General features: G+C 36.7%; 1 protein-coding gene across 6 annotated transcripts in view; it reads right to left on the bottom strand.

Moving 5' to 3' along the window:
* Nucleotides 1-16,230, bottom strand: part of LOC126371235 (5'-3' exonuclease PLD3-like) — a 63,684-nt gene that overhangs the window by 23,269 nt on the left and 24,185 nt on the right. For 2 of the 6 annotated variants that reach the window (XM_050016503.1, XM_050016508.1), the window contains exons 2-7: nucleotides 6,875-6,987; nucleotides 6,115-6,279; nucleotides 4,767-4,944; nucleotides 4,463-4,597; nucleotides 3,795-3,917; nucleotides 2,658-2,726 (exon numbers count right to left, since the gene is read on the bottom strand). In XM_050016503.1, the coding sequence (XP_049872460.1) occupies nucleotides 2,658-2,726; nucleotides 3,795-3,917; nucleotides 4,463-4,597; nucleotides 4,767-4,944; nucleotides 6,115-6,279; nucleotides 6,875-6,987 (783 nt within the window). Of the gene's footprint in view, nucleotides 1-2,657; nucleotides 2,727-3,794; nucleotides 3,918-4,462; nucleotides 4,598-4,766; nucleotides 4,945-6,114; nucleotides 6,280-6,874; nucleotides 6,988-7,453; nucleotides 7,789-7,911; nucleotides 8,132-8,713; nucleotides 8,844-16,230 lie in introns of those variants that run through there. The other 4 variants (XM_050016507.1, XM_050016506.1, XM_050016505.1 and 1 more) reach the window with 4 other exon arrangements.

Consider the following 16,230-nt stretch of genomic DNA (forward strand, 5'->3'; position numbering starts at 1 on the left):
ATGCTGGCACTAAAAATAACTATAGCGTCATTCAAGGGTGGTCCTTGATAGATGACATTCTGCTATATTTTTATACAGGTTTTTCTTTCAGCTACTTTTCCTGGGCTATACAGTTTAAGAAGCTGCAGTAGTTTTAGACGGACGAGACGTTCGACAAAAATACCTTATAAAATCCAATCTCCATTGTTTTACTATTGTGTCTGGAAATCTCAGCCGCAAGAGGTTAAACATGTCATATTTTTTGTAATGGACTAACAATTTACTAACAAATTTGGTTTTCATCGTTTTCCATCAACATTACCTAAGCGAGTACTGAAAGGTTCTGGACACGGAAATATATCGAACGAAGGTAAATTAGCATAAGTATAGACCGCTTGATGGACAAATTGGATGATGCATTTGATATCAATGGTTTATAATGATGACAGAATTGAAAACACTTTCATCGTAGAAAATAATGTTCTATCTTTACTATGGTTATATATGGCAAGAAAATATCTACTTCTGTCTACCTAATTATAAAGTAAATTCGTATAAGATCTGAGTATACGATGTCAAACTTTCCAAGACACAATTTGGTAAACCTTGAAAAGTACGAGGTAATCAATTTGATCCGTCGTATGCAATATTGTTGGAATTGCACCACATTCGTATATGGTAGTCTACGTGGCCGTGGGCTAAATACGTGTGCCAAACTTTACAGGTGTATGTATCGCACCGCATAGGTAGCTCGTAGCTTGTACCACGAAAAAATAAATAAGGGGTAGGTACAGCATAGCGTGTTGATAATTGGCCAGAATACAACGTATATATGACAAACCGAACGGACTTACATAAAATCTAAATCCATTAAACCAACGACCTATCCATATACTAGAATTGGAGCCTACCACCAGCTAACAATAGCCAGTCAGGAGTTAAAATCACTCTACCAGATGACAAATACATAACATCGCGTTATAGTGACGACCTAATTTATATTAATAATAATAATACTTTATTGTGCAAGACGTGTTCAAGTTTTACAACTGACGATTCAAAGTGTAACTATGTTACCTACTGAATAAAGATATTTTTGAATTTGAATTAGTTAACACTTAGGAAACATCAGTGGGCAAAGATTGTACACGATTGTTAAACTCTGTTACGACAACACAAGTTGAGTTATTACTGGAGAGTTAAAAAGGCCACATCGAAGCAATAGGCTAGTTTCCAACTAGTCAAGTCAATTACTTACTAAACGTCAAAACACGAAATCACTGTGGAATTTGTATGAAAAAGCACATTGTGACGTCATAGAAAAAGTTTGACACTAGCCTATTCTCTGCCCGCAAATCTGTTCGAAACGAATTGATTGATACCTCGTCCATTAAACTCGGTTAGGTAATTGAGGAGCTAAAGTGGAATACACATACTACACCTAACCCTTCCTTTCGGCTTTTAGTCGGGTAAAACAGAGCTAAATGTGTTTTACAAGGTTTTTATTCTTTAAGGACACTGCTGGTGTATTAATACTAGACTATTATGGATACCTACCTATTTTAGAATCTAGTGCACGGCACGCCACCATGAGCAATACAGGGTGTTAGTGACAATACTGAGGGGAATGATTCAGCTCATTATTCTGGGTTAATAACAAGTGGAATTTTCCATAGTAAGAATAATTTAAAAAACACAAAAATTTTCACGCATTTTCCGACAGGAAATTTCACTTGCTATCAACAAGTAGCCATACAAGTACGTATGGGTGTTAGTGACACTGTATCGAATACTGAGGGGGATGTTTCAAACCATGATTCTAAGTTGAAAACAATTGACCTGTCGGAAAATTTTAGTACTTTTTAAATTATCTTTAGTTCAATACTTTCGTGACGGAAAATACCACTTGATATCAACTGAGAATCACGGTCTGAATCATCCCTCAAAGTTCTCGTTACGATATCACTAAGACCCTGTATAGTTATCAGAAATTATATTCTTTGTTCAAAAACCTTGACATTCTGTAATAATTTCCTGCAGTTTCCCAGAAAAGTAGCTTTTGAATTAACTATACTTATATCGGTCGACATTCGTAGACAATACTCTTCGTTATTTTTACCGCGTATTTTTGGTGAAACGATTTTTCCTGTGTTTTATAACGGGAGTAAACAATGGGTATAGAAAATGCAAATATCATTCGGAAGCACACAGACTTAAACTAATTTTAGTTCGACGGTTTTAAATTTAGTGCCGTCCTTCACTTACAATACGTTTAAGAGAGAGATGCAGCTAGTTTAGTCAAGGTTGTCCGAAGCGACAGCAATATTGAAAAATCTATCATGTAAAACGTACAAACAAACATCCTCTCACCCTAAACGCAATACCGTCTCCGTTCCGGGAGTAAAAACATCAAGTTTAATTACGTACCTAGTTTAGTTTCATAATAAGACCCTTCTACTTAATTATAATTATATTCTGCATACGATACTATCTTCTCATTAATTTAGTTAAAACGCGATGATATTGCAGCAATTAACAAAGCATATTCATTTTAATTAACCACACTAGCAATATTCTCGCTAGTTAAGGGAAGTAAGGTAAAAATGTACTACATTATTCACATTAGCGACTCTATCTAATGTAAACGAAGAGTGTAAAAGAGAATATATTGTACTTACATCGAAAATCTTAGCTAGATCCGTAGCGAGACACGAGCAGTTGTACGCAACTATACCCAGCTCCTTCACCTGAAAATAAGGATTCATTAAAATGTCTTTACAGTGTATTTTTGTAAGAGAAGTTGTCCCTTGCCTAGGGATATGGGTGAAGACCTCAACGGATGCAGAGGCGGAGATGGGAGCCATCGGTAGGTACGGTAATGCAGGATGGAAGGGGCAAACCACAGGGACTTAACCTAGAACCTGATAGAGGGCAGCAGTAACTGTCAGTACTATTTAGAGGCGGAGAACAGGAATCCTAGTACGGCTTTGAAATAGACTACTCTGGGCGCCATCCCACTGGCGTAGAGTACTACGGGCAGAAGGCACGAGGGAGACCACTGCCCTATTTTCCCTATAAAAGTAGCGAGGAGCATGCTACACCGACAAGAGCGTGACTCTTAAATTAGTGATGAAGAGAAGTATAATCTATTGATTAGTACACCGCCGACCTTCGACTGTGAATTTTCCTGGGTCATATATCTCTGTAAGAATCTTTACCCTTCCTTTCCCCTTAGTGACTGTGATTTAACGTGATAATTACCTATTTTCTCATTTCTCAAGGTACATAACCATTCAAAAATATATATTAACGGCAGAGGCGTCATATATACAAATAATTGTAACTTGATATTTGGATCAGATATGTATAGAATTATGTTACTACCTATAGGTAAAATATATTGCTTCTCTTTATTTTGAGAAGAATAATACTGGGTGGGAGATGTGTTGTGTCTGAGTGTAATAACAAGGGTCATCATTTAGACGCAAATCAAAGATAAAAGATGCATATGTCTGTTATAATGTGAAATTAAAAGGTGAAATGAAGGCAAATCTGTTCATGTATGTAGGAATGGTAGGCTGCATGAAACGTAACGCAAGGTTGTGTGAAAGAGAGAGCGATGTGTGAGCGAGAGAGAGGAGAGAATTGTGGAATGACAGGGAAATGGCGGACGGTTGTTTTTAAAGAGGAAAACGTAGAAGACTATAAAAGTTTAAAAATAAACAAAGGTAAAGAAAGAATAATCGTTTCCTTCATGCCCTATCCCACATGTATATGTATTTTTGGGCGAAAAATATACAAGGTATAATAATTACCTGTGTAAGTGACCTCCAATCCATATTGGCACTGCCGATATAAAAATGTGTTCTGTCGATGATCCAAAACTTTGTGTGAAGAACCCCATTTCCCAGCAACTTTGAGAAGTTTAGACTTCTCACCTGTAGAAAATAATCAGTTGCATGTAAAGTTCACACTCGGACGTATCATGACATAAACAGCCTATATACGACTACTGGGCACAGCCTCTGTGGTCCAGAGCGTTGGGCTCACGATTTAGAGGTCCGGGTTTGATTCCCGATGGGACTGTCCTTTGTTTCGTAAGGACATTGCAGGCTTTAATCACCTGATTGTCCAAAAAGTAAGATGATTCCGTGGTATTAGCCGTAAAACACCTTCACCAACACGCAGTGGAGCAGCGTGATGGAGTATGCTCCATACGCCCTCCGGTTGATTGAGGGAAAGCCTGTGCCCAGCATTAGGCTGTTCTTTGAACTTTGTGAACTTTTAGACCTAATCGACTTTCTTCTTCTTTTCTTTTCTTTCTTTTTTAGACTAATTTTTTTGTATTCCGGGCTTTTGGCACAGGGCGTGGGAGCGATAACTCATAAAGTCTTAAATTAATAAGTGCCTTTATCCTATAGTAAAATATAAAACTTAAATATAATTAATTTAAAAATATAACTAACTACAAATAATAAATTACCTGAGCAGCTTTCTTCTTTTGTAAATATTCTGTATCTATATTAGGAAATGCCTTAGTGGGCCAGTTTTGAGCAATTTTTAAATTTATTTTTCTTTTTGACCCAGCATTAAATAAAGCTTGGAACACTTGTTCACCCTGCAACAATAAAATAAATTCAAGTTCTTGCGACTTATGTAAAATAAAATAAATAAAACATTACACATAACAACATAACAAAAAATAAAAAAACGCGCACTCTCTATTAACTAGCCAACATGAAAATAACGAGAAACAATAAAAAAGATGAAAATAATTAGCCACTCACCTCTATAGAGGAATTATAAGGATACTCTTCATTAAACCTAAGAGTCCAGTACAGGGACGCTATTTCTATAGAATTTTGAGCTTCGTCTATTAAATCGAGCCACACATTCTTCGTTGGCAAGTGTGTGGCGTTAGGGGGATACATGTGACCCTCTGGTATACTTTCCACTAGTGATAACCTGCCAAAAAAATGATGTGACAAAACAGTTTATGAAGAAACCGAGGGGGGCTTCACATATAAAGTTATTTTTTTATTTGTGAATGTGAATATGGCTGATGAGAATTAATTAAATACGTTTACCCATTACTGTCTTTAACTGCCTCTGTGGTCCAGTGGTTGAGCGTTAAACTCACGATCCGGAGGCCCCGGGTTCGAATCCCGGTGGGGACATATCTCAAAAATCACTTTGTGATCCCTAGTTTGGTTAAGACATTACAGGGTGATCACCTGATTGTCCGAAAGTAAGATGATCCGTGCTTCGGAAGGCACGTTAGCCGTTGTTGGTCCCGGTTACTATTTACTGATGTAAGTGGGTAATCATTACCCCCTGACACTAGGGTTGTATTCCACCTCACAACCCACACGATAAGAAGAAGAAGACCCATTACTGTTGCGGTATTTTGTGGCTATCTAAGAAACCATTACGAAATTAACCTTGCCAATGTAAACCTGAAAGTCATTGCTACCTGAATTCCGCAATGATGATAAGTATTTTTTATGTATTACAGGTGATTAATCTAGTTGACAAATGGTTTCTTGTGACAGTATAATGCCTATGTAACAGAATTGAGTACACCACAAGCCCTTTACAGTTGCAACTATTATAGTAGTAGTTATTAATCTAATTTAATAGAACTTCAATAAACAAGCGCATTTTTTGATGAAATATAACTAAGTAATTCCCTTTCGAAAAAATGGGTCCTTTAACAACCGTGAAACGGTGCATTCGACGCTACAGACGTAAGATAGAATATGCTGCCTCCATTGGTAATTGGTAACCACAACTGCAATATTCATCTTCTTACATGATTATAGACATCTGAATCATCACAGGGTCTGCTTACCTAACCTGAAGATTTGACAGGTCCGGTTTTTTACAGAAGCGACTCCCTGTCTGACCATCCAACCCGCGAAGGGAAAACCAGCCCAATACAGGCATGAAAAAATGCATTTCTGGGGAATGTGGTTCACAATGTTTTCCACGGATAATTAAAACACATAATAACAGGTTCTTACCGCGTTTAAATGGGGATATGAGACTCCCGATATTTCGACACTGTTGCAAGTGCCATGATCACGGGATGACGTGATGTTTGAATAATGTTTATATTATGATTATACTACTCACCTACACTCATCTGAGCAGTGCAACGTGACTGGCACAGTGGAAGAGACGGTATGCAGTACGTTGGGCTGGTCCAACAATGGTACCAGCACCACAAGAACTATTAATAGAATAACAATGGACACCGGGATACAAGATGGCCGACACCATATGCTTCGTTTTTTTCTTCTGCGGACAAAAGCATATTTTTTAAACATTGTTAATAGAGCTACACCTTGACTACAAATACAGAGTTCCTAAGTTGGTTTCCAAGTTGACTTAATTTATAAATTGACTGCGATTTGGATATTTCTTTAATGCCTATGGCAGAGTAGAATGTTAGAACATGCTTCATAGCCCATGTTTTAGCCCATAAATTTAGACATTTAGGTGCCTATGTTCTATATCTTAACACTATGTTATGTTAGTGGGCAAGAGGCAATTTAAAAGGTGAGTTGACGAAATAATGTCAATGTTAGTGTCTGGAAACCACACTAAAACCTGGATGACATTTGTGGATAACAAAAAAGAATGGAGAGAAATGGGGAAGGCCTTTGCCCGAAGGCACGCAGATTGGTTATTGTAGATTGTAGATTAAGGAGAATCTTTAAAATGTAACTTCTATGTCTGAAAAAACGCTATAAATAAATAAATAAATGTTAGTGGGCTCAGTCTTCCACATTTAGACTCTATGATGGGTACAACTGTGTCATAGCATAGACAACCATTACTGCCCAAGACAAGTACAACAGAGACGCCAATTACGCTATTAATAAGCCCTCACTTATCATTGTAGCTGTTTCCATTCTCATCTCTCATCATGAAGATCTGTTCCCACTGCTCCAATTCCTCATCGGATGACGACGCGTTCCCCACACTCCCTGACTCTAGCACGGTCTGAAACAAAACAATAGTTTTATTCTATGAGTGTTGTCATTTAAATATAAATAGATAGTATACTAAAATATCACAAGTATATTACTTATGTTTTCTTTTATTAAAAATCAATAAAAAATAAAGTCTACTAATGTTTGTCTTGTGGAGAGACATGAGATAGACACACAAATGCACTACATTATAAAAATAATAATTCATTTATGAAACATAACCGAACGCTACATAATAATTAAATCAACAATCATATTACTACTCTACTATAGCAAAAATATTTGAATGCCAAAGAACTAACAAAAGGGCCTCGTATTTACACTATTTATTGAATGTGTTTGTAGGTTATCCCGCCGAAACCGTATTAGTTTAAAAAAATATTTAATTGAATATTTTACAAGGTACACAGTAACTACATAGTCCTTGAAGTAGAGTTTCATTGATAAATTATTTATAATTGAAAGTTAATACTAACTTTATACTTTTCTAAAATAGTCTTGATTATCGCACTCAAATATCCCATTTTACACAAATAAAAATATTGGCTGACTTCTAGTGAAAACTCAAACAAGTAAAAATACTGCACTTTTGTATTACGATGTTCTTTTGTTTTACATAATTCTTTTGTTTCTATTTGAAAATGTTTACGCACGCAGCAGCTGTAATTTGACGCCAGTGGCTTGACCTTTTGACAGACCAGACCGATTGACCGTCACGAGTGTTGTGTTGCATTTCTTAATCGATCGATTAATATTAATCAATTAATAATATTGTTATTACAATCTTCGAAAGTAATTTATTTTAAATCATTTATCGTAATTAACATTTTAATCTTCTAAAAAAAATACATATACATATTTAATTATAACTCTTTTTATCCATAACAAAAATCCACAATGAAATAATCCTAAACAAATAATTTGCACTGCTAACCATTTATTTTTTAATGTTGTAACTAAGTCACCAAGTAATGTAAGTGAATTAATAAAATAAAAAGAGCACTGTCCAAACTTTTTGATATGTAATCACGAACACAATACGTATTTAACTGCATTTTGGTAAATCGCGCGCTCCTTTCTTTAGCAGCCGTGCTGGCGCATTAGTAGCAAAAATAATACTGCAAAGGCAGGTAGGTGACGTCGGCACCACCGCATTGTACATGTGCATTTTAAATACTGGGTTAGTCTAAATCGCATAACAATCAAGGCGTAACAGGTTTCAATACAAATTATTACTATAGTATACATAATAAATATAACTGTACGTTCATAATCAGTAAGGAGATTATGGTTTAACGAAAAATAATGTTTACTTGATAGTATCAATAGGTAACTAAGAAATGTATAAGTACTTCGTTTGTTTGATATTATGTAGTACAATTACTTACGATGGGCTCTCAAATAATTTATTCTTTAATAATTAATACCTAGTTATGAGGTCAATAACTGCCATTTCGTTATAAGTTACACTAGCATTTTTATATATGTATAGTTAAGTTATTAACAATAATAGGTATAAGTATTCAATTACATGCTTACTAATTCATAAAAATGAAACAAAATATCGGCCAATCTTGGATGGAATACTATTATGCCGAACAGTAATATTTCGTGACACGGACCACTTTGCAAAGTTTTAATTTGTTAGTTTCCGTGTCGACCGGTACCGCGGATTATTACGTCCGGTGCCTCAATTAAGTGTTGTTATTATAAACTACAAAATCACCCTTACTTACCTTCAATAGATCAGAGCCCAGGGGTGCAGGCCTTGCGTGTATATCCAGTATTATGTTGGTATACTACGATACGATATTAATATTATTATTTTTGGGCACTAAAAATAATGACATGGAATATTATTATTGACAGCTACAAAATTTCCACAATCCTGCCGTGTGTACACGCCAACTGCCTAAATTACACTGTGGCAAAATTTGAGTTCTGATTTACCAACGAAATAATAATAAACAATGTAACGCGACATTGACACGACTACTGACCCGCGCCCCCTAAGTTTTTGCATACATAATTAAAAGTAAAAGTTTCGGGGGTAAATCATACATTATTACTACACCATATTATTATTCATTGCTATGACCAATTAAGTTACAGATATTTTACAATCAGAATCGATAAAATCGTTTTTGGGCAACACTAGTACCTAGTATCAGGAAGCGCGAAACATTTGAAACTTATTTTGCAGCATCCGCTTTAAATTCATAACAGTCATTAATATTTTCCAAAGACAGGTCATGAGACAGTTTTATAACTGCAAAGAAGATTACAGCTTGTAATAAAGAATTTAGTGCCCATAAAATGGGAGCTTCAATCACTGGAATGAAATTTTAAAATGTCAAGTATCTAAGTTTTTATTGCCGGACGGAGGGAACGAGTACCGCATCTGGATGTAAACATTTTATGGCTGTTCAAATATTTTACTTTTGAACGTAATATTCTTTTTATCCGACTGCGGCTAAGCAACAAGGAATTATGTGTTTGATCGCGCTATGTATAAATGTGTGTATTTGCTGTGTATGTACGTCTGTTGCAACTTCCAAACTACCTCTCAGAATTTAACAAATGAGGTGTCACTAGAATCGTCTTGATTGTCTGGTGATTATAGGTTAAGTATATAAATCACGCCTAATTCAATGTGGCGGCCTCTAGAGGACATAAACTGAGGACGAAAACATTTTTATTTTTAATTTATTTTCTTCCGAATAAGTCATGTTTAGAAGATATCCGCGGTCGTAGTACCTACTCCTATTTGACCTAAGAGTTTGCTTAACACGGCATAAGATCACGGATATCTACTAAACATCACTACTTATTTGTAAGAATTTCAGGGAAATAAACCTACCTATTTTCTTGAAGAAGAAAAAGTAGAGCGTGATTTTTCCGTAGTCGTATTTTAGTTTTTAAACTTATATTTTTTCCTAACGTTATTTGACTTAAGTACAGATTTTATTATATCTAACGACATAATAAAGGTATATTATTTTTATATATCTTTTGTTACTCTTACCTATCTACCTACCTATCTATTAAATTAAAGGTAAGTCAATGAATTGTAATCGGAAGCAGTTAGCAACTTTGGCGCCAAGCTCATATTATGAGCGTAGCTAGTTTGTTGACTTTTGGCACGGATATTGGAGAACAGAGCAACGACCTTTTAGTGTTTTGTTTCCTTCAGCTTAAATTTAGGATGTGAATTTATGTGATTAATCAGTTAGAAAACAAACATGAGTGTTGATATATGAGTTTATTCGTAATAAGTAAGTACCTACTCACTTTCCGAGGCAAGTCAACAATAAGTACTTACGCTTGAATAAGGTATGCGAAAAGATATAGCAATGTTAGCAATAGTTTTTCCCTTATTTAATTTCTTCCTTTATTTATGTTTTTTTTTTATATATATTTTTTTTGGATTATATAATTATACATTTCTCTAATATTTGTAGCTACTTAGTAACACATTAGAATATATTAAATAATTACCAAGGGTTGGGGCCTGGTGACCTGTAGTACAAGGGAAATCCTTTTACAAGCACCAGCTCCCTTAAAATACACTTGTATCACAATGTTAGCCAACTAAGAATTTTTTTTTTTTTTTGTTTTGTTTTGTGTTTTAAGTGGAGAAATAAACATTTTTATTATTTTTTTCTTTTTTTTTTTTAATGTCTAGACTTTATGAGGAAAAAAGTTTTTTTCGGAGTAAATGGGTACTTCAGACTCAGTTTGACTCCATCCAATCCAATAGTCGAATAAGAACAATCCTAAGAACTCTTTTACTGTTCAATTTCGCAGAAATTTGACTTAAGCTGATAATACGATATCCTTCGAGATTTACAGGTTATAGGAGAAACTAGACTTCTGTTATCAACAAGTGTCTCTAACCACCCCAATAGCTGCGTGATTCATGCAGTTATGTATGTAGACTAAATAATTATTTCTAATTATTTCCGATACAGTATATAAGTAAGTACGTACATAAATAGCCTAATGTATAGGTATGTCCCACTGCTGGGCACAGGCCTCCCCTCAATCAAACGGAGGGGGTATGGAGCATACTCCACAACGCTGCCCCACTGCGGGTTGGTGGAAGTAATACAAAGATTATAAGTAAGTACTTATAATCTTTGAACACAACAACTATGCGAGTAAAACGATTAGAAACATAAATATTTCGGTGTAATACGAGCCGGCCAAAACACGGAACAGACAAAGGCGCGGCCACAGTTCTCTACCACGGAATATATAATACTACTAAGTACACCAGAACCATGAACATAAATATAGGTAAAGATAGAACCTCGGAGTTTACATAAAACCTTTTTTTTGACGTGACTTATTGTAGATTTGCCGCTCATGGCATTAACTACTTGGCCGGACAAATGGGGAGCGCTGGAGGCTCTCACCCGGTACAACTTTAAGACAACAGGCCTGAGGTTGCCCAGTTCGGCGCGAACCTAGGCTCAGGGCGTCGCCTGAAAGGAAAAAGATTTGAAAGAATTAATCGACCTTAGTGGGTCGATAGCGATAAGTACTGTTTGAGGGAAATCGTCGACCACGCCGGCGGGGTCGGTATCGGGGTCCCGATGATTGAGGCTGATTGGCTGCTCTATGGCTAGAGTAATCGGGTCGTCGGGATCGTACATAAAACCAATATTTGCAAGATTATGCTTTTTTTTCTATACCTACTTATAAAGCTTCATGGGCACAGATTCGGGAACGTGAGGCCAGTTTCATTTTTATTTAAACTACTTTGGATAACCCTAGAGCAAAAGTATTAAGTAAATGAAAACATATTTATAAAGCTCTATTACGAAAGACGTAAGATAGTATGAACACAATTTATCGCCCGCTATTTTACGTTCAGAGTAAAAAATGATACCTACCGAGGTATTTCAAAAGAAAATTTATAACGCTCGGTATACCTAGGTAATATAAAAAAAGCTTTCGTCTCTTATAAATAAGAGGAATCTAAAAAATATAAGCTCGATATAATAACCTGAATGTGCCCTGCAGTGGGACGTAGGTATACTTAATATTAGACATTTTATTTAAATGTTTATTTTTGTTGTGTTTATAATAATAATATGTTATTTATTAATTTTTGTTATGTAGTAAGAACCTAGACGCATAAAATAGCTTGTAATTTTTTTTTGTTGTAATTATTTCTTTTTATTTTGGTGTAAAAAAATGTATTTGTATTGTATTGTATAGCTGAGAAGTAAGTGTATTATAGTTACACATCTCTGCCTACGGATGGCTGCGTTTTCATTGACGCGGAGCTGTGCGGAGATGAGCGGAGATGTGCAGGAATCGACCAATCACCGTGAGGGAGAGAGTGACAGAGTGTCTTCGTTTTCGCTCTCTCGAACGCTGTGGTCAAATCCGCACATCTCCGCTCTTCTCTGCCCATCTCCGCGTCAGTGAAAAACCCGGTCTTAGCGCCGGCAATGACGTGGATATCTCGCTTAGTGTTTTCAAAAGACTTCAATGGACTTGTTTATTCTAGAAAATGGTGTTCCAGGTTGCGCTATCTATAGTTATGGGGTTTGTTAATCTTTTCCGGCGGATTTAGGAGGGTCTTTGAGGCATTTCTTTTTGCAACGCTTTTATAAAAGCCAACGGGTTTTTTTTGTACAGATATATTAGTGCACTATACAAAATGGTGAACGTTTCTTGATTCTTATTCTTATGATCTTTGGGCGATGGACTGCCTTGGTTCATTATTTCCGTACTTGGACGAATGTCAGTAGTAATTTGTAGCTGCGGGTTATCTTATTGATGACTTACGTTTCTGCCCATTTGTGTTTGTATGGAGATACGGGCGGAATTTGGTTAGCTAGAGGAAAATCCGTCGCAACATCAACACCGAGTATTCTGTTTCAACTTTTTGTCGTTTATCTGTGTCATCTGTGTGTATGAGGCATGAATTTATTAATCGAATACCTCGATCAGGGTAAGTAACATTGGGTAAGTACTTATTTTATACCAAAGCATGGATGACTTGTCGAGCTTACCTTAGCTTAGTGAATACCATCCGACGCAATCTACATAATACAATAGTCACGTCAAAAAAAGATTTTCATGCTCCAGTGGGGACGAGCCTTAATAATAGTACGGCCTTCCAAACTTTCAACAGGTTTAGATTACAATCTACTCCTTAACAGACTCAATCAATCAATCTTTTATGTCCTCCTGAATTTTATAGATTGAAAGATAAACTACCATTATCAAAGTTCCATCAACTTTGCGTGTGGCGAGCCGAGTAAACATTCTGCTTGTAATGGATATCGATTTTGCGTCTCGTTTCTTTAGTCTTTACAGGTTAAATCAAAATGACCGCAGCGAAACAATTTGGTTTGATGATTAGATCGATTACAATCGTGCATAAAATACTCTGATTTTATTAGTAACTAGCAGCCGTCCCCGACTTACGCACACGAAAGAGATTCTATATCTTTGTAATCTCTTTTGTGTCTCATTTTTAGTCCATTTACTTTTTTTTTAATTTGGCCATTCAAAAGCAAGAGAAGTATGTCAGGATCGTGGCTTAACCCGGTGGGAAATATGCGCGAGTATATGTATGTATGTACGCCACATTAACTCTTTCGGAAAAGCACAATAAAGTCGCACCTACCCACCTAAATATCTTGTTGTACGAAAGGTCACCTTTTCTTCACATCTGAGTTGACCTCTGCCTCTGAACTAACCCCTACACGTTCATAAAATATTAAAACCGTAAACCTAAAACGGTAATTCGTAAATCCCTTCAGTATTCTTACTTCAGGTCGTAGCACACAGAAGCGGTACCGGAAGGTTACGGACCCGGTTTTTTTATCTTCGAGTTTTTTTTTTTTTTGGACGTGACATAATGGTAATTTGCCTCAGACAGCTAATTATTTACTGGACCGGATAAACACTCGATTAGGTATAAAAAAATATTTTTTTATAGCGTTTATCCGTGCTTAGGAACTCTCACAAAGGGAAAATTAAATAGAAAAAGTCTGTTTCGGATAGACGGTGTTGGCGGCGTCAGCATACCTAATGAGAAAAAGTATCTATATATAGACAAAATCGCATGAACAGGATGAAAACCCGGTGGTGCAATGGTTGTAAATAGTTGTAAATTGTAATGGTAGAAACGCTCGTGCCGCCTTGACAATAGGTGCGGGCTCAAATCCCGTCAGTCAGACTTTTCCGATTTAAGTATTAAGTTTCTTTTTCCGTTTAGGTATACTTGCTACGTTCCAGTTTATATTCACCAAGGGGGGTTAAAAAAACCACATCGAAGCAAATAACAATATTGCTCTTTAAGGTGAATTGGTTTGATGTGGCCTATTTAACCCCCCAGTTCATACAATATTTCTCGCCGGGCCCGCAACGTTGGCAGACCCACTTCTGTATACATTGTACTTTAGGAAAACATGACATCATCCAAAGCTTTACACAATTCGCGAAATAGAAACGGAATCGCCGAAAAGGTCAAAACTGTCTATTTAATATTCATTTGGTTTTATCTTAGATCGTAGGGGACGAGCTACAGTTTAGTATAAATGACATGGCAGAATTTGGTACGAGCTAACCTACTTATGCAGTTTTATTAAATAAAGAAAAGAATGAAAGAAATAGAAAGAAACATTATTTATATTCCAGTCGTAGGCACTACGTGCTGGCTAAAATATAACTAAACTGACAGAATAAACAAAAGAAATACGGTATTTCTTTTCACAGCGGGCATCGAATAAATCGATCATATATTTTTCATTTGTTTTACAGCACTTTAGGTACATGCTGGCATGTTGATTATAACAATCAGTTGTCGATTGACCCAGCATTAATAAAGAATCATCATCATCATCATCATCAGCCCATTAACGTCCCCACTGCTGGGGCACGGGCCTTCCCTATGGATGGATAGGGAGATCGGGCCTTAAACCATCACGCGGGCCCAGTGCGGATTGATGGTTATTAACGACTGCTAATGCAGCCGGGACCAACGGCTTAACGTGCCTTCCGAAGCACGGAGGAGCTCGAGATGAAAACTTTTTTTTTTGTGGTCACCCATCCTATGACCGGCCTTTGCGAAAGTTGCTTAATTTGAACAATCGCAGACCGAGCGCGTTTACCGCTGCGCCACCGAGCTCCTCCAAAAAAATAATAATAATAATGGTAAAAGAATCATCAATAAGTACCAATATACATCGTGGTTGACAAACCTATAATAGGCTAGTTTCCAACTAGTCAAATCTGTTGCTAAACGTCAAAACACGAATATAAATTACTAAGTATGGAATTTGTATGAAAAAGCACACTGTGACGTCATAGGAAAACTTATTACGTTTTTCTTGACTATAATACATAAATAAGTTAAATACACATAAGAAAATGTTTTTCATTAGTTTTAGATTTGTTTTTATTTAATAATCGAAATTTCATAATTTATCTTGAACCTAATACACGACGACCGAAGTCGCGAGTTGAAAACTGTTTTGACCGTAATAGTGGGCCGTACGCTCGTCTTTACAACACATTACACCATGTCGTATGTATGTTTTCAGTGTTTCGGCCTCAAGGTCGTATGCAATGTTGTAAATATTAGTAGAGAAAACATCGAGTGTGTACCGGACCGCGCGTTGTCATGGTAACGCGTGTACTAACAAAATTAGGCAAATATGACCTGGCAAACGGCGCCCGAGGGAGCTGTGCACTGAGGGGCATATAAATAGAGGGGGCAGGTGAAGCAATTTCGCCAGAAGGTATCAGTGCCATCTGAGGCTCGTAGCCAACTCATGCCTCCCTTACCTATCCCGTATTTACAGGGCTCGCTTACCTAACCTGAAGACTTGACAGGTCCAGTTTTTAACAAAACCGACTGTCAACCTCACTTTGCAACCCGAAAGAAAAATCAATATGTTCTAATTTTGATAAATAATTTATACGATTTGTATATGTTCTTGTGTAAACATAAACAGATAGACGTCCCACTGCTAGACACATGCCTCCCATGAATCAACAACACGGTGGCACGGAACATAACATACACCACCACGCTGCTCAATTGAAAGTACCTAACTAAACGGCCTTTCGATCCGGGGACCTTTTCAGATCGGGAAGCCCTATCAGTACGGGGGCCCTTTCAGTAGGGGGGCCCTTCCAGATAGGGACCCCGTGCCATTTTTCCCGCTACATTGTATTGTTACGCCACTGTTTGCGCGTAAGTCAAGGTGGCAAGCAACCGAGG

Source organism: Pectinophora gossypiella, chromosome 12, assembly GCF_024362695.1.
Source record: "Pectinophora gossypiella chromosome 12, ilPecGoss1.1, whole genome shotgun sequence".
Classification (NCBI taxonomy): Eukaryota; Metazoa; Arthropoda; class Insecta; order Lepidoptera; family Gelechiidae; genus Pectinophora; species Pectinophora gossypiella.